This window comes from Ceratotherium simum, chromosome 5 (assembly GCF_057802395.1).
Source record: "Ceratotherium simum simum isolate JZ-2026a chromosome 5, ASM5780239v1, whole genome shotgun sequence".
Taxonomy (NCBI): domain Eukaryota; kingdom Metazoa; phylum Chordata; class Mammalia; order Perissodactyla; family Rhinocerotidae; genus Ceratotherium; species Ceratotherium simum.
In genome coordinates, this window is record NC_141904.1 from 85519227 (window position 1) to 85541268 (window position 22042).

At 43.8% G+C, this 22042-nt stretch overlaps 1 protein-coding gene and 1 pseudogene across 2 annotated transcripts in view; one reads left to right on the forward strand and one right to left on the reverse strand.

Moving 5' to 3' along the window:
- Positions 1 to 4832: 4832 nt before the first annotated feature.
- LOC147917141 (uncharacterized) lies at positions 4833 to 8018 on the reverse strand (annotated as a pseudogene).
- A 5516-nt stretch (positions 8019 to 13534) lies between these two features.
- SYN2 (synapsin II) overlaps positions 13535 to 22042 on the forward strand; it is a 224078-nt gene continuing 215570 nt past the window's right edge. Inside the window, exon 1 of one of the 2 annotated variants that reach the window (XM_087431526.1) lies at positions 13535 to 14063. In XM_087431526.1, the coding sequence (XP_087287652.1) occupies positions 13669 to 14063 (395 nt within the window). In that variant the 5' untranslated portion in view covers positions 13535 to 13668. The remainder of the gene's footprint in view (positions 14064 to 22042) is intronic. The other variant, XM_087431525.1, reaches the window with a different exon arrangement.

The following is a 22042-nucleotide window of genomic DNA, read 5'->3' on the forward strand; positions in this document are numbered from 1 at the left end:
TTCACCTTAAATTTCCTACCACCATAAATACTAGTTACTATCTTTAATCTAGGTGTTTTTTTAAAAAAAAAAAACAACTCCCAGAGAAAGACTCTGATTGGCTTGACCTGGGTCAGGTGAACCAATTAACTGTAGTCAAGAGAGTGAGTCGTATGAAAATATGGCAGCCATGTGGATGGAGTGTAGGAGAAAGTGCCCAAGAAAAGATAACACAATAAAAAATTTCCACAGGGTCTTGGAGGAATTGCAGGTTTTCAAAACTCCTTAGACAACCCATGGCAAAAGAGGGTGGAGGGAATCATTTTTAAACCTTATCATCTGGTGTCTTGAGTACTGATGATTGAAAGGCAGCGTAAAGCATTATGGTAGTACCCAGGGGAGAACAGCAGCATCAAGTTCTGGCCTGGGGCCCTGAAATGGGAGCAGGAAGGCAGTAGAGGCAAACTTCTATCTTCTTAATTTCGTTGGGGGCCAACCTTGTCTGAGTCCCCCTTAATGGGAGAACAAAGGTACAGTCCTTAACTACTATAAGGGTTATGCAAATCAAAAATTATTCAGGAGCCCTGAGGTCCAAAGGCCAGAGGAGAGACAGATGTAAAAATCTCGAAGGGGCCAGAAGCAAGGATCAGAGTCTGGGAATGGAGCCAGGAGTTCAGACCTGGGAGACAGATTGATTGGGGTAGGTTGGGATCAGATAGCAATGGGAATGGACTGGCCTTGCGGGATTGCCTAGGGTTATCAGCTACCATTTATAGCTTGCTTTTAAGGTCTGGCAGGAATATGATGAGTGGGTGGGATGGTCTTACAGAAAGGTCCCCGGGGTGGAATAGCCACAGCACAGTGCAAAATGCACACACTGAACTCTTACTGTGAGTCAAATTGAGCCACAATTATAGATTAGTATATTTGGAGCCGTAATGGAATTTTCCAGGAGAATTCAGGGCTGGAGAGCCCTTTGTAAGTCAACAGAAATCCGTAATTCTTGGGTATCAGAGGCTTTTGGAAATGAAGAGAATAACTGCAAAAGAGAATTTGGGGTATTTGTTTCTTATGGATCTTCTGAGATAAAAGGAGGTGACTTTGTGACTGTGAGTAGGAAGTGCAGACGCAGCCTGACAGGTGTCGGGTTGGGGAAGTCAGAGGTCTAGGACTCTGTACCTACCCTGCACAGCCACTAGGCTGTCACGCTCACTCTCTTCCAAGCATATGCAAGGTGCCATTCATGCATTTACTATATGCCAGACATTGTCCTAAGCATTTTTCATGCATCACCTCTTTGAAGCTCAGAAAAACCATATAAGGTAATGACTGTGATTGTTCCCGTTTCACAGATGAGAAAATGGATGATCATAGAACAAAGTCAATTGCCAACGTCACACAGCTAGCACAAAGTAGGTCTGGAACTTGAACAGTAAAGCCTATGTGATTGATCACCGCACTATACTCCCCCATCCTGCTTTTAACTCTCTCAGTTCCCGGCTTTATTACTTGTTTTTTCATGTATGCCTTTGACGCCCACAGTTGTCCTTTCAACTAGTACCCAAGGTCTTATTGATTATTATTAAAAAAATAATTCTTTGCCTTTCCTCTTTTTTTGAGCTTGGGTTTTGTTTTTTTAATAATTTTATCTATTTATTTATTTATTTTCCCCCAAAGCCCCAGTAGATAGTTGTATGTCATAGCTGCACATCCTTCTAGTTGCTGTACGGGGGACGCAGCCTCAGCATGACCAGAGAAGCGGTGCCTTGGTGCGCGCCCGGGATCCAAACCCGGGCCGCCAGCAGCGGAGCACTCACACTTCACCGCTAAGCCACGGGGCCGGCCCTGCTTGGGTTTGGTTTTGTCTTGTTTTTTAACTAGTTAATATAGGCACATGGTACAAAATTTAGAGATACAAAAGAGCATACCGGCATTTCCCCATCACACAGTTCTCTTACGCATGAGGTTTAGAAGTCATTTGTATTTTCTTTCTTTCATGTCTCTTAACTATTTTGCTATAAAATTGTTATGTTTTTTCCTTATTGATATGTAGAAGCTTTTAATATGTTAAGTCCTACCCCTGTGGTATGAATTGCCAGTATTTTTCCCAGTTTCTCTTTTGCATTTGAGTATGTGAGGTTTTTTCCATGGAGAAACATTACGGCAGTCAAATTTGTCAATTTTTTAATTTTATGACTGGGATATGTCATTCTTAGACAGCTGTTCCTTACTCCAAGATTATAAACAAAATCCCCTACATTTTCTTCTATTACTGTTTTGCTTTTGATCCATCTGAAATTTTTTTGCTGTAATGTGTGAGATATGGATCCAGTTTAAGTTTTTCCTGTGATAACTATCCAGTTATTCCAACATGTTGATTGAATGATCTTGTTTCTCACTGATTTGACGTGCCACATTTACTCTATACTAGATTTCCGGATTGATTTAGGTTTATTTCTGAGCTTTCTATTTATCGATCTGTGTGTCTCTTGATGCACAAGTACCACACTGTTTATTTTTTTATTTTTTTTGTGAGGAAGATCAGCCCTGAGCTAACATCCGTGCTAATCCTCCTCTTTTTGCTGAGGAAGACCGGCCTGAGCTAACATCTATTGCCAATCCTCCTCCTTTTTTTCCCTCCCCAAAGCTCCACTAGATAGTTGTATGTCATAGTTGCACATCCTTCTAGTTGCTGTATGTGGGACGCGGCCTCAGCATGGCCGGAGAAGCCGTTCGTCGGTGCGCGCCCAGGATCCAAACCCCGGCCGCTAGCAGTGGAGCACGCGCACTTAACCACTAAGCCATGGGGCCGGCCCAACACACTGTTTAAATTACTGCAGCTTAATACCACGTTTTCATATCTGGGAGAGCCACTCCTTCCCTTTCTACTCTTCGTTTTCAGAATTCTCTAAGCTATTCCTGATTCTTTATTTTTCCATATGAATTTCAGAATCAATTTGTCTCCCCCAAAATCTGTTGGTATTTTTGCTATTGGAATTGCATTAAATTTACAGATTAATTTAGGGAAAAATGACATCTTTATGATGTTGAGTCTTCCTACCCAAGAAAATGATACACCTTTCTTCTTTGTGTTCTTTAGTGTCCCTTAGTCATGTTAATTTTTTTCAAATAGAATTTGCATGCATCTTGTTAAGTTTTCTGACGGATAATCTCTTTTTTATGGCTATTATAAATATTTTTTCCCTCTCCTCATATTTCCTAACTGGATGTTGTTTTGGCAACAATTTTAAATCTCCACTCTGGCAGTATCGTCTCAGGCTATCTTGGGAAACTTCACATCTGATTTGACTTGGGTTCCAGTTCCTGCTGCCAGCTTGTAGACAAGACCCAGACCCCTTGAGGCAGAGATGGCGTCTGAGGGTTCTCGCAGAGGGAATGCCCTATCCACACAGCTAAGCTCCTCTTGGATGGGTGCCATGGATACTAAAACAGGTTGACAATGTTATATTGTCATAAACTACAAATCTGTATAAATCCAATGCCTTTTCATCCACTGTGATATGGATGAGGTGAGGTGGCCATCCACACCAAGGCAGGTGGCCAAGTAAAGCTTATGTTGCTTCAATCTGAGACTATTTGGATAGACTTATCTTTGGTGTCCTGAAAATTTATCACCTTGAGGAAATTGAGGCAGCATTCAGTAGTATACTTTCTAAAGATGTTACACTATTTTCTCCTCAAATCACGAAAAGCACTAGGCTGTTGGGTATCCTCCCAGAAAAGTGGAATCTTGGGCTGGTATTGGAATTCATCAGTGTTCATTAGCTTTCTCTACCAATTACTATTATTTAATGAGCTCCTGCTATCTATGTGCCGTTCTGTGCTGGGAGTTGAGGACACAGAAATGAATAAAGTCAAAATTCTTGCCCTAGAAGAGCCCCCAATACAGTGGGGGAAGATAGGCAGAAAGTCATTATAAGAAGTAAGGATAACTATTCAATAGAGTTGTGTTCAACATGACTTGGGAATACAGAAGAGGGGGCTGTGAAATTTATTTGGGGTTAGAAGTATTGGCTTTTGAGTTGGGTCTTGAAAGATAAGGAGTTGTTAGCTAGTTTGGCAAGGGTATCAGATGGTACCAGTACCCTGTAACTCTCTACTTGAGAGGTAGCTCTGGTGGACTGACAGGCCTGGCTTTTGCATAGGGCAGGCTGCTGGGGCAGTTGGCGCTCCCAGGAGCAGTACTCAGCCAATCTTGAATGGGATTTGGCAGATGAATGCCCTGGCTTTCTCACCCATTGAGTGGGACAGCTCCAAGCTGTGTTCTACAATATCTACCAGCATCGCTCAGTGGGACTGGACCCCACCTGCCCAAAGTGGTAACCTGCTCACTAATGCACCTTTGGCTTCCTTCCCTTCCCAGTCTCACTTGTCCATGTCCCCACTGGTGCTTTCTGGGATCACCTCTTAAGCAAATTTCTTGCACTCAAATTCTAGTCTCAGGATCTGCTTCTGGGAAACTGACCCTGATACAGCAAAGCATGGGCAGTGTGCATTCCCAAAAGAGGGAATAGCATCAACAAAGGCACAGAGGTATGACAGAGCATGCCTTGTTTGGGGAACAGAAAGAGTTGAGTATGGCTGCAGAGCAGTTCAAGAAAAGCTAGGAGACGAGCTAGAAACGTAGTACAGAGAATCATGAATACCTGGCTACCAAGAGGCTTTACCCTCTGTGGAGGAAGGATGGTGGGATTTGAATGGAATTTTTAAAAAGTCCCTCAGATGATTTGGCGGTGGGCAGGGGCACTGTCTGGGGAGCAGGGAGAAAGAAGACCTGCCTCTCCTCCTCCCTGGGACTTTTGCACTAGGCTTGGGGCTCCAAGCTCCAGCTCTTATGAGCTCTCGGGCTCAGGCCCCTCCACCTGGGTGAGTCTCCTGCCTTCCTGCTGAGTTGTAGCTGCCTTCATCATCTGCCAGGCAGAGCTGTTGCCTGGGCTGCAGCCGCAGTTACTGGAGGTGGGCGGAGCTCGGCCAACAGCCCGCACACGCTGTTACCAGGCCTGGGATGGCTGTCAATCCCCAGTGGCTGCACAGACGGAATTTTCCTTTCTTCAGCTGCGCCTTACCACTCACCACTTGCTGTCTCCACTCTCAAAGCGGGGCTCATCTGAGGCTTCCTATTCAGGAGGTCATTGATATTCTAGTCCTGTTGTTGGCTCCTGTCAGTGGGGGAACTGGGAGGCATTTGCAGAGGAGGCTGGGGAAGGACCAGGTCTTTTCCTGTCTGCCTGGATACTGATGGGTCATATTTTGGGGAGCAGGTTTTCATATGCACTCTTGTGACTTGTTTTCTTTTTCTTCTGTCCTTTCTTCTATTCTTTCCTTTTTCTTTCTCTCTTCCTTCCTCTTGCCAGGCCCCAGACTAGGCATTCAGGACTCAGACATGACTCAGTAGAAATCTCTGCCCTCAGAAAGATCCCAGTCTAATGATGGAAACAGAGCATGACTCGATAATTACAATATCGTGTGCTGAGTACTATGATTGAGTTATTTATGTATTTTAAATATTTGTTGTATGGAGAAAGAAAATAATGAATGAACGTTAGGGCAGAGAGGCACAGTCAGGGAGGGCTTCCCAGTGGCAGTGGTGCCTGAGCTGCATTTGGAAGGACTGGTGGTTATAATCACGAGCACCTGCTAACTGCCAGGCACCATGCTAGACCCTTTAAACTTGAATCTTCATGACAACACTATGAAATAGACAGCCGTACTTTACAGAGGAAGAAAACCTCAGGGAGATTAGATAAATTGTCTGAGATCATAAAGCTGCAAGTGGCACAGTCAGGATTCCAAAACAGCTCTGTCTACCACAAAGTCTGTGGTTGTTCCACTGCACCGTGCTGCAAGGCACAGGGAAGGGTATCCCAAGCGGAGGGAACAGCTTGGCTATAGGCTTGGAGGCACACTAGAGATGACACAGGGGCTGATTTTCTGGAACCCTTGGCCGCCATGCTCTCTAATCCCCAGCACTTTCCGAAGCGTTCAGTATGGCCTGTAGGAAAAGCAAGCGGCAAGTGAGTGTTCAACTCTTCCTCCTAAAGTTGAGAATTACAGTTTGAATCTCAGCTCTTCTGTGACAGGCCGTGTGACCTTGCAGAATTCTCTTCCCTTCTTTGAGCCTCTGCTTCCTCATTTGTTTAAATGAGGGTATAATTCCTCCCTTGTAGAGCTGTTGTAAGAATTCAAGGCAAGGTGTGAAGCGATCATTACTATTGATCTGTTCAAGGTGACTTTAGGATACCCAGGACTGGCTCATGATGGAGGGGTTGGCTGAATCATCAGTCAAGGGGACTTTTAGATAATTGGATGGGGGATGCCTTCCATCTTCCATGAAATGAAGGTGCTGGCAGAAAGTCTACTGCTAGCCTGCTTCAAATGGACCAGATGCTATTTTGGAGATGAGAAAAGACATTCTCTTGACACTGACAGTGTAGGGAGAAGATAAAAACCAAGAACTAGGAATACTGACTCACTCCTGATCAGGAACAGGGGACAGGCAAGCCAACCATGCGTCTTCAGCCCTCCAGAGGGCCTCTAGCTCTGGCAGAGTCCTGCAGACGTGCAAGGTGAAGAGGAGGGGATGGAGAGAGAGTGCTGATGGGCTTTCAGGTTGAATCACACTCATTAACACAACAGTGAAGTGTTTGACCTTGGACTGTGACTGTGTTTTCCTCTGATCCCTGGAGCTGGCTGTTTTCAAGAGAAGAAGAAAGGGGCCATGTGCTCAGAGCTGGCCCTGGCACTAAAGAATCTTTCTCTGGGGACAGCCATGCAGGAACTCATACAATGTGGTGTCAGGGGTGGGGGTAGGGGAAAGGTTCTTCTTAACGTACAGATACTTACATTAAGGAGTAATGCCATTAATGCCTTATGCCATTTCACCAATAAAGAAGAAGATGTCTTCTTCTTTTCTTTTTGGCCCAAATCCTCAGGTTCCCAGCAGACAAATTATAACCGTACATTCAAAATAAAACCCTCACATAGAATCTTATAGGTCCTGAGTCTATGAATCTCATCTTGACCTCTTCATTGTTACATATGAGGAAACAGACTCAAAATAAAATTGACTTCAGAATATTACATAGTTCTTAAGCTATTAAGTGGTGAGCCAAGGATTCAAATATTTATCTATCTCCAAATCAGAACATATGTTTCATTACATTTCTTTCTTTAAAACAATTGCTATCATGGATCTGTACCTACCATGTGCCAGACCCTGGACAGGGTGCTATTTATACATGATCTCACTTAATTTTCTTCAATAATTCTGCAAAGAGTGATTAATCCCACTTTACAGATAAATAAACTGTCTCATTAAAGAAATTGCATGACATCACCTTGCTAATAAGTGGCTGAGGCAGAGGATAAACCCACATGGGTCTGATGCTAAAGATCTAATTGGTCCACAATCTAGGAGTGGCCAAGTAAGACTGGGGAGTCAGGGGCTGCCCACTCTTTCTATAAACACAACAGCCATTCAATAGCATCTTGTAAATATCTCTTCCTTGAAGATGAACTGTACCAGAGGTAGAGGCAAGGGGTTGCCTTCCGCATTGACTTGGTACAGAAAGCTCAGCCCTGGCCTTGGGGTGGGCCGAATGCTAAGTAGAAGGGATACTCTTTCTCTTATCCACGAGGTGGTGGGCGGATGCTGCTAGAAAACAATCTCTGACGAATCCTCTGAGTTTCCCTGGGCGGGGGAAACCCACTCTGTGCTGCTCCTGTGTGCATGACAGAAACCTTCCTCTATCACCATGGTAACAGCTGATACACCCGCATCCCGCAAGAGGCCAGAGCTGCTCTGTGCGGAGCTGTAGTCCAAGCTGGGTGGGAGTAGGAATGGGGTGTCTGGGGGCAGGGGTGTCTCATCAGCTAGATTTTTCTTGCTTGAGGCTAGCTTGTTCCTTGGGCGGGAATATTTATACATGATACTGCTGCACCAAGCCTCCTATGTCTGCAGGACTCTGGGCAAAGGGAGATGACAAGGAAGCTTACAAGGAGAGTCCAGGAGGGCACATTATTTCTTCTACGGCTTCTGTTAAATATGTTTATTAGGCAAGCTGCTCATAGATGGCACCTTTCTAAGGGGCCTGTTAGTGTACCCTAATGGGGAATCTCATGGGCTATACAGGCAACTAGACCTGCTTCCCAGCTCTGCAACTTTTTAGTTCTAAGATCCCATGTTAGTCTAACCTCTCTGCAGTCTAATTGCTTCCCTGGTAAAAACAGGATATGACGCTTCCCTTGTGGCGATTAAATGAGATATTGTTTGGGTGGTTTCTGGCATGTGGTCAGCATCTAATGAGTTGTAGTTACTATTGTGTCCCCAGTACTGTTACAGAAATGGAGACTTGGCAATGGGACCATTCCTGACTCCCTTAAGTCAGGAGCAGACTTGGAATTAGAATTCATGCCACCTGTGTTTCTCCCGGGTGCCTCTGCTTCTCTCTCTCTCTTCCTAAAACCATCTGTCAGTACTCAGTGTTTGCTCCCCAGACTCGGCCCCTGTATTCCCTAGCTCAGCCTGGTGACATCAGGTGCTTGTTTCCCCCTGTTGGGCTCCACTCAGAGAATCTCACAACACTAGACCTTGGGGATCACCCCGCTCAGCTCCCTCTCCCTCATTTTCCAGGCCAGGAAACGGAAGCCTGGAGAGGGAAGTTAAGTGCGTTGTTCAAGGTCACCCAGGAAGGTAGAAGCCATTAGCTGAAGTGGTTGTTGCATCTATTTTAGCGGGTATGACTAAGCCTGGCAGAAGCTGCAGAGAGTCGACCTCATGTCTTCCATGAATTCTCTTGGGTGTGTAACGTTGGGATAAGTATGTGTGGGGAGAGTCCTTTTTTGTATTTTAATTGTGACGCTGGCGAGCTCTGTGATTCCCTAGGTGTCACAAATATTAATAGCTAACATTTGCACAGTGCTTTACAGCTTGTAAAATACACTTATATACTTGATTTAGTTTAGTCCTCACAATAGTCCTTCAAGGTCATTATGATAATAATCACCATTCTTTTACAGATGAGGAAACTGATGCTGCAAGTGACTCGTTTCAAGTTACACAGTTACCATGAGGCAGATTTAGGAACTGAACTTACATTTGTGTGATTCCTAATTATAGCAAACTGGCCCAGCTGACATGGCCACCTTTGGAGAATTCAAAGTTGGGGACACAGCTGTCCTCTCTACAGAGGTGTAGGAGGAAGGCCTGATTGTCAAGAAGGCCACCTGAATGGAGACGACAAACTCTCAATTCAACCGGGTTCTCCAAATGAAGGGTAACAAGATGGTATGCAAGGCAATAATTATGCCTCTTCTGGAAAAGCTGTCACTTTCAAAGTGTTCCTATATTATCTCATGAGAGGCCCAAGCCAGGCCTATCACTCCCTGTTTACATAAGAGGCCCAAAGAGCTGAGCAAGTTGTTGAAAATTGCAAAGCCAATTAGTGATGGATCCGGGACTAGAACCCACAGTTTCTGAATCTCAAATTTTTCTATTTCTCTTTAGGGCAGGTGGGTCTGAAAGGGGTCCCTGATCCTGAGAAATGAGCAAGGGCCAAGGGTGGCATGTTCCAGCAAACTTCCTTGTTTGGAAGGACACCCAGACAACAAGTGTTTTGCCAGGTGGCTCAGTGCGCCAGGTTTTCCTTTAGGCTACGTTTTTGAGCTCTGCCTGCAGAAGGCACTTCAATTGCTCCTCAGTCTCATACCCAGCCTTTCTCTCTGTGAGCTTTCTCTTCTGCATTGCTGCTCAGGGGGAGAGAGAAATCAGAGAGGTAATAAAGCATTTAAATTGGTTCCTGATTTTAGGAGGATTCTTTCATGTGCAGTTGCCAGATGTTTACTTGTGTTTACAATTCAGTGAGAAGATAAAGATTACACAAAGGACCTCAGAGAGTCCTGGGCTTCTAGAACTGGAAGAGACCTCTGAGATTCTGACAGCTGGCTTAGTCTCCTCCAGTGAAGAGGAGACCCCCTCACTGATTGCTGTGGGAGAAATGCCTTCCACTTGGAGATGGAGAATGGCTGGTTTGTCTCAGAAGGAGATGGGTAGAAAAGACCCTAACTGCACCAGAATTTTATATTTTGTAGCACTTCCAAATACTGCTCCCCCTTCAATTCCAGAGAAAAGGCAGGACAGAAGAGAAACTAACAGTGCTATATTCTCCCTGCATCTGGAACCTGGATCCACAAGTTAGGAAAAGGGAAAGATTTTCATTTCAGCTCATTAAAAACCCAAGCCCATTTATAATACAGTATCTTTGCATGCTGCAAAGACACTTCTTGGCAAGGATTCAGAGGAACATGGAGAGTACTGGTTTAAGCAGATGTGATTTAGAGTTGTGCCAGCTAATGAAAATCTTCTGATCACATACAACTGATTAATGACCACCCATGCCCAAATATAAGAAAATAATCTGTTCTTCCATAAGAGTAGATTCTTATTAGAAGCTACCAGAGAACAACTTAATAAATTAATGGAACATTTGATAAATATTTTTAATTGTCTTGTGGGCCTCCATTGTATCAATGAAGAAATCTATAGCTAAGCAGTTCTCTGGGAACATTCTGATCTAGCACCCAAGATTGGGACACCAAATATGTGCTGGATGTTTATATAAGGCTTTGTAGATCATTCTGAGAGAAGCAGAAGACAGGATGCTTGAGGTGCTTGCCATCTAAAAAGAAAGCTGGATAGGCACTAACAACAGCCTCTCAGAGCCTCTCTTACAAATATTTGAGTGCATACTACATGCCAGGTGCTATTCTAAGGATCAACGAATATAGTGATAACACAGCTAAGGTCTTTGCCTTCAAGGAGTTGATCTATGCGTTCTTGTAACTTATCCAGTCCAGCTTCCCTGACTTGCTCTTGCTATCCTCTCTGTCTTGATTGCCTTCTCCTCCCTGTCCTGGTTCTCTGAATTCTACCCATTTTATAAGGCCTGAGCCCTACTTCCCCTATGAAATCTTCTCCTACCCCCAGAGATCTGTTCTTCCTCTAGCTCCTTTAACACTCACTGCCTGCTCCACTTTCTGGTCACTCACAGACTGCTCTGCTATTGCTAGTTATGTGTTCACACGTTTATCAAGAGTTGTCCTCTTAAGGGCAGAACTTGGGTTTTATTAATTCTTAAATCTTCTTTACCCTCCAGTGCCCAGCATAATGCCTTGCACGTACTAGGTACTCGGAGCATGTTTGTGAATTGGTTGATTTTTAAATATTATACGTACACTACAAGCTTAATGGTTAGGGGGAATTACTTAGTGAAATATACAAAGAGATAACGCGATCATCCAAAAAAACTAACATGAACAGTATCCGAAATCCCATCATTAGAGATTCATGCCTTTGGAAAAGATTCCTCTGATTCTCCAAAAAATACTTCTGGCAAGGGCACTACATTAAATTAAATTTATTTAGTTATTAATGACTTAGTTTTATTCTCCAATAGACACAAGAATTGAGTGGGTCAAGAGCACAATTCAATTCTCGAACAGCTGAGTCCTTGCTCTGTGCTAGGTGCTGTGTTTGGTGTTGGGGTCCAAAGATGGCTAAGACATAATCTTACCATTGAAAAGCTTACATTCTAGTAACCAGAATTTTTTTTATAATTTCCTCAGGGGCTATGACAAAGCTAACCACAGGCGATGAAACACTTAGCCCACCCTGGAGGACTGAGGGAAGGCTCCAGGAATGGAGGAGTCCTCAACTAGTATTCCTCCAGGCCTTCTCTGCCTGAGTGCTTTCCCCACTTCTCTGCTGGTAAACTCTTACAGCTGCCTCAAGACTCTTCTCAAACATCACCTCCTCTGAGAAGCTATCCCTAAGCCTCACAGGCAGAATCCCTCACCCCTTGGTGTTCCTAAACCACCTTGCCCAACTGTATTGAGCATTTCTCATATCTTATTGTGGTTAATTGTTCCTGTGTCTATCCTCCCCACTCTCTCCTCTAGCCCACATAGATTGTGAACTTCCCAAAGACCGGGGCCACTTTCCATTCATATCACTCTATCCAGCTCTTACCACTGCTTGGCACATGGGAGACGGAAGACCACTGTATTATTACAGTTGGCTGAAGACCTCTTGGACATCACTGGGTATCTGGCTCAGAGCTGGATTGTGCACCTCCAGTCCCAAGCTGAATGCCAGCTGTGATGTAGGAAGCAACAACTGCCTGCCAATAACAGTGACAAACCACTCATTGATTCCATTCAGCCCAATAATTATGGAGAACTAGTTCAAATAAGGATAAGAATTCAGCACCACCACTAGAATATCTACTGTGTGCCAGGTGCTTTACCTACATGATCTCATTTACTCTAACAACTTTGAAAAGTGTTATTTAGCTCCTTTTATCAGCTGAGGAAAAGAGGCTCAGAGGGCTAATTTGCCCAAGGTCACACATCACCCAGAGTGGTCTGACTGCAAAGTGTATCTTCTGCATCCTGCTCCAGTACAACACAGGGATTAAGTATATCTCATGTGAGGCAAAAACAAAGGTGGAGGGGTCACACAAGATTTAGGGAGTGCACATGGCAAGGTGGTAATTAGAGAAGTCTTCATGGAGGTCGAGGCAGATCTGGGCAATGAATGAACTGGAAAAAACAAATAGAAAGATCTTGAAGAGATGACCTTCTTGGTATTACACAGGATGCACCAAGGCTGGTCAGGGAGGCAAACACCGAAGAGGTGAGGGGGCCTTACATATCCTACTCGGGGGTCCTGCAGAGGGTTCTCCAGCTTTACATATGGTTTCCCTTTTCTGGTCGATGAGGAGGGGGAGAGAAGTAGTGCTCTTAGGTGAGCCATCCCTAAAGTGCAGGCGCCAAAAATGCCCCCCGCACCTCCTTCCAAGATAGGGTAGAGTGGATGTTTCCCCCCTCCTTCCCAAAATAGAGATGACCCTCTGCCTACTAGGTCTTGTCTTCCTCACCTTGAGATGGGGGAAATGTCTTTCTCCTGCAGCACTGAGGAAAGGGTAGTTCTTTTTGGTCTGTGTGTGTTCTTCCTCCCTCACCTAGGGGTTGGGGAGCTGGCATCTTTCTCCCAGCTTTGGGAAAGGAGGTGGTTCTTTTTTTTCTCACTACAGCGTTGAGTGTGAGTTTGTGTGTGCGCGCGCACGAAGGGAATGGCTCTTTTCTCACCTCAGGTTAGGGGGGCTGACACTTCTCTTCCCTCTAAAGGGAGTGCGGACGGTTTCCTTTGCCTCCATCTCGGGTGGGACATGACTCTTTTCTCCCCAACCAAAAAGGTGGTAGGGGCTCTCGGCTCACTTTTCCTCATTCTCGGGGAGCAGGACTGACTCCCACGCGCCCCCCACATAGCCACGCTCAGGTTGCAGAAGAGCGGGCTCTCCCCCGCCCCTAGCTCCCGAGACCAGCGAGACCCGCCGCTAGGCGCGGGCGCGCAGGCGGCGAGTCGGGGGCGGCGCCGGCTCTGCGGAGAGGGGCGGGCCGATCCGTGGCCCCGCCCCTGGCCCCGCCCGCTCCCTGGCGCGGAGCCTCGCGCAGCCGGGCCCTCCCGGCCCAGTCCGCCGCGGCTGTCCTCTGGGCTCGCGAACGGCGGACCGAGCTCGGTCGCCTCAGCCGGTTAGCCACCGCTGCCTCCGTCTTGTGTTCCGCGCCCCCGGCCCCGCCGCCTCGCGCGCCCCCAGCCCCTCAAGCCAGATGATGAACTTCCTGCGGCGCCGGCTGTCCGACAGCAGCTTCATCGCCAACCTGCCCAATGGCTACATGACCGACCTGCAGCGGCCGGAGCCCCAGCAGCCGCCGCCGCCGCCGCCCCCCGGCCCGGGCGCGGCCTCGGCCTCGGCCTCGTCGGCGCCCCCCGCCGCCTCGCCCGGGCCCGAGCGGAGGCAGCCGCCGGCCCCGGCGCCCGCGCCGCAGCCCGCGCCGCAGCCGGCCGCGGCGCCGTCGGTGGGCAGCAGCTTCTTCAGCTCGCTGTCCCAAGCCGTGAAGCAGACCGCCGCCTCGGCCGGCCTGGTGGACGCGCCCGCGCCCGCGCCCGCCGCCGCCAGGAAGGCCAAGGTGCTGCTGGTCGTCGACGAGCCGCACACCGACTGGTAGGTGCCGGGCCGCCGCCGCCGCTCGGCGCTCCCGGGGCCTGCCGGGCAGCTGGAGGCCGCGGAGAAGGGGGTCCCAGGGCGCCGAGGAAACCTTTCAGACCACTAAAAAGGAGGGTCTGCGTGGTCCCGCAGCGGGGAGACGGGATGAGCGTGTGTGTGTGTTTGGGGGCCGGGGGTGCAAGTGGTCGGCCCTGAAAGGTGAATCCTGAGGTAAAATATCTCTTCAGTTGTCTCAAATCACCGAAGAGACATAAAAGAAGGAGCTACTTTATGCAGCAGGGAAGAGTCTTAAGAAATAGAGTTTTTTTTGGGGGGGGTACGGAGGGGACAGACTTTTCAGTCTAGACACATAAAAGCTGAGGTGAAAATGGCCCTAGGTCGCCGAAGGGACATTAAGGCCAGTAAGCAAGGTTCTACTTTATGAGGCACGGGGAGAATGTGGAATGGAAATGGGTGTTTTGGAGGAGGAGAGGGTGATAAGGGTTTTTTTCACCTCGCCCGATGAAGGCTGATGTCAATATTGACATCGGGGTTGATCAAGTCACAGATGTGGGAGCCCAAGTGTATATGGGCTTGTTCCTATGGAGCGTGGTGAAGTCTAAGAATAATAAAATTTTTGTATTTTGTGCATCCGGGCGGTGGAGGGGGAATTTGTGGATTTTTTAATTTGTTTTTTTGGTATATGTGTTGGGGGAGGAAGTGATGGGGGCTTTAAAGGTGATGACCGAGGTAAAATATTCTGGATCATTAAAGGGACACAAATAAAAAGAGATCCACCTTATTGTATTAGACAGGGAACTTCAAGAATTATTATTTTTTTAAGGGGTATTCGAACTTAGAATGGTGAAGTCTGGGGGAAAATGTTACCTCTTGGAAAAAGCATGAATGAGGTCCATTTAAGACAAATAAATTTAAAGAGGTTCTATTTTATGTAGAAGAAAGTTGACCCAGGGGAGGGCTGGGGTGGGTGGTGGTGATGGAATTGGCCGGTGAAGGCTTACAGAAATGAAGAGGCAAGGAATCTGGGTTCTTTATTCTTCTGGAATACGGGATGGGTTTCTTTGTTTGTTTTTTTCTCACAAGAGTTGAGGTTGGAGACTGAACCTGAGTGTTTCCTCCCAAAGGGAGGCACAGAGGGACCACAGAGCTGTTTATCTCCATGTCCTCTTTTGGCTGCTTCACTGCTTTTCTCTCTATCATTTTCTCACTGGGAGCCCCGAGGGAGAGAGTGCTGGCGTGGGTGTGATGGAAATGAGATGTAGATCTGGAGATGCCCTCCTGCTGGCCCCTAATGTGACTGTTCTGAATAGTTATTTGGGTGACTTGTGTAGTTAGCTTTTTTTCAGGACAATGGAGTAGAATATCTGAGGAGACTTTTGTTAGGAAATGACAAAGGCACAAGCAAGAGTGTAATGGGGAAAGTACCAGTATATGATGGGTCGTTGGCAGCCCCCTAGGAGAATTACTCTAACTCGATTCAGGTTAACAAGTTGGAAGTTATTAAGTGGGAAGGGAAGGTAACTAAGCTTTACTGAGCATCCATTATATGCCAAACCCTGTACTAGGTGCTCTAATATATATCTCGTTGAATTCTCACCGCAAAACTGAGGCTTAGAAAAAGTCATGTGTTTGCAGTCATACAGCCAGCAAATGGTAGAACCAGTATTTGAACTTAGGCCCATTTGACTCCACTATTGCCACCTCAGTATGTTATATTGCCTCACTATTATATTATTAGCAATATTAATACTTGGCTCCCTCTAAGGGCTCGGCAGTGTAGGGGCCTTACAGAGAATTCACACTCAAAATTGGGAGACAAAATGGAAACATGAAACAGTTAACAAAAAGGAATCTAGAGTTATTAGTTGAGACTAGTGTTTCAGGCATTCGGTAAAAGGAGTGATTAGTGAGAGCCAGAGTTATTGGAGAAAGCTTCACACAAGATGAGTTTTGAAGAAAGGCCAGGAAAAGGAGGGGAGAAATGAGAATGATATTGGTGCTTCAGTTTTTATGCAAGAATCTGACCCTCCTGCACTTTGGCCTGATCTCCTGTCCTGTCGAAGGCATTCGTTTTGGTAATACCTGATTATCAGTTAGGTACTTGCAGGTAGGAGGATACTCGTCTGTATGGGTAGGATGAAGCTGCTGTAGATTTATGTTTAGTTCTAACTGCTTCAGTAGCTTGAGATTTGAAACTCTCCTTGGATAGTACTATTCTCCAGGAAGACTGACTGCCTGGCATGAACTGGAGAGTTTGCCTTGCCCTGGAGACTAGACTTCTGATGGAAGTAATAGAAGCCACTTTCCTATGGGCTGACTCCCAACTGTTTTCTGATTTTCTCTGAAGTAATAACATTGACTTATTAAAACTCATAAACCCAGTTTGAGTCTAGAGCTTGACAGCAGTTCTGTGCTTCTGTGTTTCTGTACTTAATAGCAATTCTCAGAATTGCAGAGTTTGTCCTCTTCTAACGTGTCTAAATTTGTTACAAACATGTCAGTTAAATATTGATGAGTGGTTTTGTTGAAAGGTCTCTATGAGTTAAGGAGCAGGTGCCCGCTTATGACAAGCACAGTGACTTAAAAAGGTGCTTTTTGCTCTAAAGGCTGACTTGAGTAAATTGGTCTCACAGTTTAAGCTACCCATAATAGTATTCAGTGAGCAGGTGTCATATATGCCCAATATTATTTTCCTGGTGCTTGAATAGGAAGTCAGAGTGTAGCCTCCCAGTAGAATTTGAGAATATTGGTCCCATCTGAATTATAGAATGCTAAAAAAAGAGAAGGTTTTGATAAGTATTTAAATAATTGGAGATTTAAAAGAAGGGCTTAAAATAGGCAGCTTCTCAGAGAATCCTTACTACACAGCAGAGTCCTTTGAATTTCTATCAGTGTAATTTTGGGCAATGGAATTTGGGGACCTTATCCTGACAAGGTTGTTGGGAAAATTGGAGGGTGCTTCCCTCTCTTTTTTGCTTGAAATGTGTTTCATTGGTTGCCTGAGATCTTTAGATTAATTGCATACTAAAGGATCATTGAAAAATGTATCTGCTCCACTAAAAACATGAAATCAAGCTCATTATGTACCTTATTAGTAATTATTATTAGTTTTTAAAAATATATATATTGCCTGAAATGCATGTCTTCTTTTAAGGTTCATACCTAAATTTGAAGTGCAGTTAAGACTGCACTTTAATGATCTTTGTGCTTAAACAAGGAACAAGCATCCATTTGTATATGTTGTTTTTTGTGTGTATTGCACTCTCACTGATGAAGAGGTAAGTTAGTCTCTCAGTTTGTCCCCTGCTTCTATTCTAGCGATTCCAATTCCGGTGACCAAGTGAACTTTTTCATCCTAGCATGTCTCAGTGTTTGATTTGAAAATCACTTTAGCACAGGTGTTCTAGAGATTATCTAGATTTTCTAGAGATTGCAGATATGATAAATCCTCAGGTCTTTATTGAGCACCTTCTCATATATAGGGTATATATACTAAGAAAAATGAGACATAGTGTCTGTCTTGTAAGATCTTTCTATCCAGTTGGATAGATGAGATAAATCACTTTTTTTTTAAAGTTTACTGAAAACTACCTTTTGTGTTCAAAGTATGGTCCTTGAATCAACAGCACTGGCATCAACCAGGAGCTTTTTAACTACAGGTTATCAGGTCCCACCTCACACCTACTGAATAGTAATTTGTATTTGAATAAGATAACCAGGTGATTCACGTGCATCTTAAATTTAAGCTGCACTGAACTAAAGGATATGTGATTAGTGCTAAAGGTGTGGCAACAACACCCACTACTATCATTTATTGAGCAACTGCTATATACCACATGTTGGTCTAAGCTCTTTACAAATATCATTTAATCTCTACCATAGCAATGTAGTACTATAGAAGTTTAAGAGTGGGAGATGGATGTGGGCTAGAGTGGGAAGGGAATGCTTCATGGAAGTAGTGAGATTTGAACAGAGCCTTGAAGAATTTGAGTCAAAAGAGAGAGAGTTGGCTAAGTCCAGACAGTGGATAGTATAAGGAAAGGACAGTGGTAGAAAAGAGGGAGACGAAGAGATTGGATTGATGCATTATCTAGGCAGCACCTGTTTCCATTCTTTTCTGGTCAGTCTTTGGGCATTTCATTAAGAATAGGGGAATTCAAAGTACAGTGGTCTGGACCAGTGCTTGTGAGTGGCTCTAGAAAATACTTAATTGAAACTTGTGAGGGGAAGCTCAAGTGAGGTTTGAGGCTTCTCTCTGCTAAACATTTTATCTATATGTCCTGTTTCTGACTAACATAAACATACTGATTCCATAGAATTTCGTGGTTCCTAGCAGCAGTAGCCTATAGTTTAGAATTCTAGGTTATTAGAGCTGGAAGATCATCTGGGTTACTTTATAAGTGTGGGAAATCTTTATCTAAAGGGGAAAGTGATGTGTCTAAGGTTACTCAACTAGTTAATGACAGAACCAGAACTAGAATCTAGAACTTTAGTCTCTCTACCAAGGTTTTTTTCCACTATACCGCAGTACCACAGTATCCCTCTGTTTTACCATCAATCTTTCTAACTTTTATCTTTTTCCGTCCCTGACTCGCTCAAGGACTGATAGGGACTTTTGATTTTATAATTATAACATTTGAACTTGAAGGAACCTGAGGGATCATCTAGCCCAGAGAAATGGAATGATTTGCCAAGGTCAAATAACAAGTTAGTGAGAGAATGGAGACTAGAACTTATATCTTCTGACTCCAATTCTAATTTCTTTCTACTCTGAAGTCACTCTTTGAGTAGATCCCTCACATTTAATCCTTTTTCTTTTAAAAGATAATGTTTGTGTCTACTTATTTTAAAGATTCATTGTGGAGTTGTTAGTAAGTGCTTGAAAAAGAACCACATGAGCATATCACACTATAGCCACACCAGTAATTTCACTGTCTTGTTTGTGTTATTGTTGTTTCAGCAAAGGTCATTGTAAAATGGTTGAAGGAGACTCTTGACCTAGTCATCAAAATCCAACAGTATAATAAAGTCAATAGGACTGTGCTATAATGATGATCTTCCTTTCAGGGACCCGTTTTTATCTTAGTGTCCCTGTCTAAGATTACTTACTGTCTTTCTGAACCCAAGTTCAGATCTGTAGTTACATTAGCCTTTTCAGTATCTTGCTAAGCAAAAAGTAATGGAGGCCTAAATAGCAAGTTTTCCAGAATTGCATACATTACCCTCAAATTTACAAAACAGTTTTAATTGAGATATGTTCCGTGCAGCTGAGCATTTGACACAAGCCAGGTGCTGGGGATATAAGGATAAGTTGAGCATAGGCCTTGTCTACTGGGATCTTCCAGTCCAGTAGGGGAGAGGACACACACTTAAGTAGGATTTTAGTATAGTATAGTAATTAGTATGCATAGGGTGCTATGGGAATAGAAGTGGGCTGTCTTGAGGAATGAAGACGTTGTGGTTAGAAATATTTGTACCATTAAAAATGTGCCACCATGTATTCTTAGGTAAACCACTTTGCCTCTTTGGATTTTGATTTTCTAAAATCTTTCAAATGAGAGGATTGAAACAGACATTCTCTAAGATCCTTTACAGCAGTACATTATTCCATGTTACAGTTTTTGTGCCATTTTCTTTCAAAAACTTTAGTTCTATAATTTATTCTGTGTGGTAATGCTTGTAAATCTTTGGAAGAAGAAGCATAGGTCAATCAATGACTAAACATTACCTTGGATGAAAAGCTCATCTTCGAGTACTCTCCATTCAGTACCTCTTTCTTACAGTATTGCTACCATGTGGTATCCTGAAAAAAGGAGCTAATTCTGTAATGCCTGCTGTGTGTGTTTTCTTCCTCAGTGATGGGAATTGGGAACTTGTGGTTGAACTCCTCTCTCCTTAATAGATCTAAGAACTTTTGTATACGTATGTGTAAGTGTTGGCTTAGCAGCATTTGTTTCTTGATCCCTGCCATGTGCACTGTGCTGTAGAGTTTACAGAACATATTCGTACCTGTTGTCTCATTTTATCTTCACAGTGATACTGAGCAATAAATAGAATATTTCATAGATGAATAAACAGACTGATAAAAATAGTTACTTGTCCAATATTAAATAGCTAATAAAGTGAAGTATCAGGCTCTGAACCCAGATTGATAGATTGGGTTCTACAAAAAAAAGATAAATTTGCCAGCAGAAAAATTAGGAGATTATTTTTTCTTACGTAAAAGATTGTTTCTTTTGCAAAAGGATTTACCACATGATTCATTTAAATAGTAAGTGCCCCACTGCTTTTGAAATAACAAAAATTTACAAACATTTTATATACAAACAGCTTTTTCAGGATCATATCTATTGCATAGAGTGAGGGCATGGTTAAATGCAGGAATGGTTAAATGCCTCAGGATGGAGAGTTACATCCTGTTTTTTATATGGTTAATGGCACTCACACTATGTGTGCCCCTCTAAATCTTGTGAGTGAGACCTCTGCATACTCATTGGGTGGCATTATCATCGTTTATTTTAGCTTCCTACATAGATGCAATTGAGTACCAGAAGGCTACACATAGCTTTTTGGAGAGAGGAGAGGATGGTATAGAAGGCTTTTATATTCTGCAGATACTACTTCAGTGCAGTAGGAGGAAGTAGCTTAGAATAGGGCAAATGTCCTATGGAGAGAATAAAGTGAGCGAATACCACAGATCCCTGAACTCTAAGGATGCTCATGCAGCATGACTAAGAATAGGAGGAAGTATGCTGGCCGTGGTGTTTGTTGCTTGAGAGCAGGGATTTCTGAAATTTTAATTGGTTCATGTAACATGGTAAAGCAGATTATGGTTATATTCAGCCACTCCACCCTTTTCCCCTTTTCAGCAGCATGAAACAATGTGAAAAATATAGGACTGAGGGTCAGAAGACCTAGGGTTGAGATCTGGCTCCACCGTTAACCATATGACCCTATCAGAGTTACATAACCTCTCTGGGCCTCCCACCCCTGCCGTTTGACACGTTTTCATTGGAGACCTACTATATGCCAGATACTGTTCTAGGTTCTGGAATAACACAGACAAAAATTAGTTTCCTTATCTGTAAAATGGGGATAACAATATGTATATTTCATAGCACTGTTATGAGAACTGAATAAAATAAGCTTCTATAAAAGTACTTTGTAAATCGTAAAGAGCCATACTAGTGATTGTTGCATCCTTCTCTGTTTCCAGCTCTGGGTACCCAACCTATCTTGGTTCCTTTTTTGAGTTCCCCAAATTTTATTGTGCAGGCGATTGTCTTTTTTGCACATTTCAGGGATGGGGATTATTATTATTTTAATTAATTGAGGGCTACTGGCTCAAAGACAATTACTGAAGGCTTGCTTTGATAGTTTTTAAAAGGCAATATGATTTAGGCTTTTTTTTTCTTTTTAATAAGAGAGAAACATTCCCATTTGATTTAGCTATATTTAACAATTAGGGATAGGACCACATAAGTCTTTATTTTATTTAATAAGTGGAATGAATTCTAAAATAGCTCTACTTCAATTTCACTTGTGACTAATTAAGGAAGAGTTGTTACAGAGGGGAATGAAGGAAAGAGAAATATACAGAATGGCTTTAAAAAGGGGTGCCTTTTAAGGTAGTATTCTTTTCCCCTATCCTGTCCAATCCATCTTTCACATTGCTTTCAGAGTATTCTTAAACAAAATAAAATCATTCACAGATCTTTTCGAGTTAATTTCCTTCTTAACCTTCTTCTCTAATACACTGTTGCTCATTAGGCTTTTTCACAACCTGCTCCAGCTTATCTTTTTAGACTCATTTCTCACTGCTCTCTCAATTCTAAACTTTTCTATACTCTGGATTACCCTCTCCCTGAACACCTACTTGACTTTCAGGATTCTGTGCTATTATTACACAGTTGCCTTTAGAATGCTCTTGTTCTGCTTTTCTCATTTACCGCAACATTCATTTTCTTTATTCCATT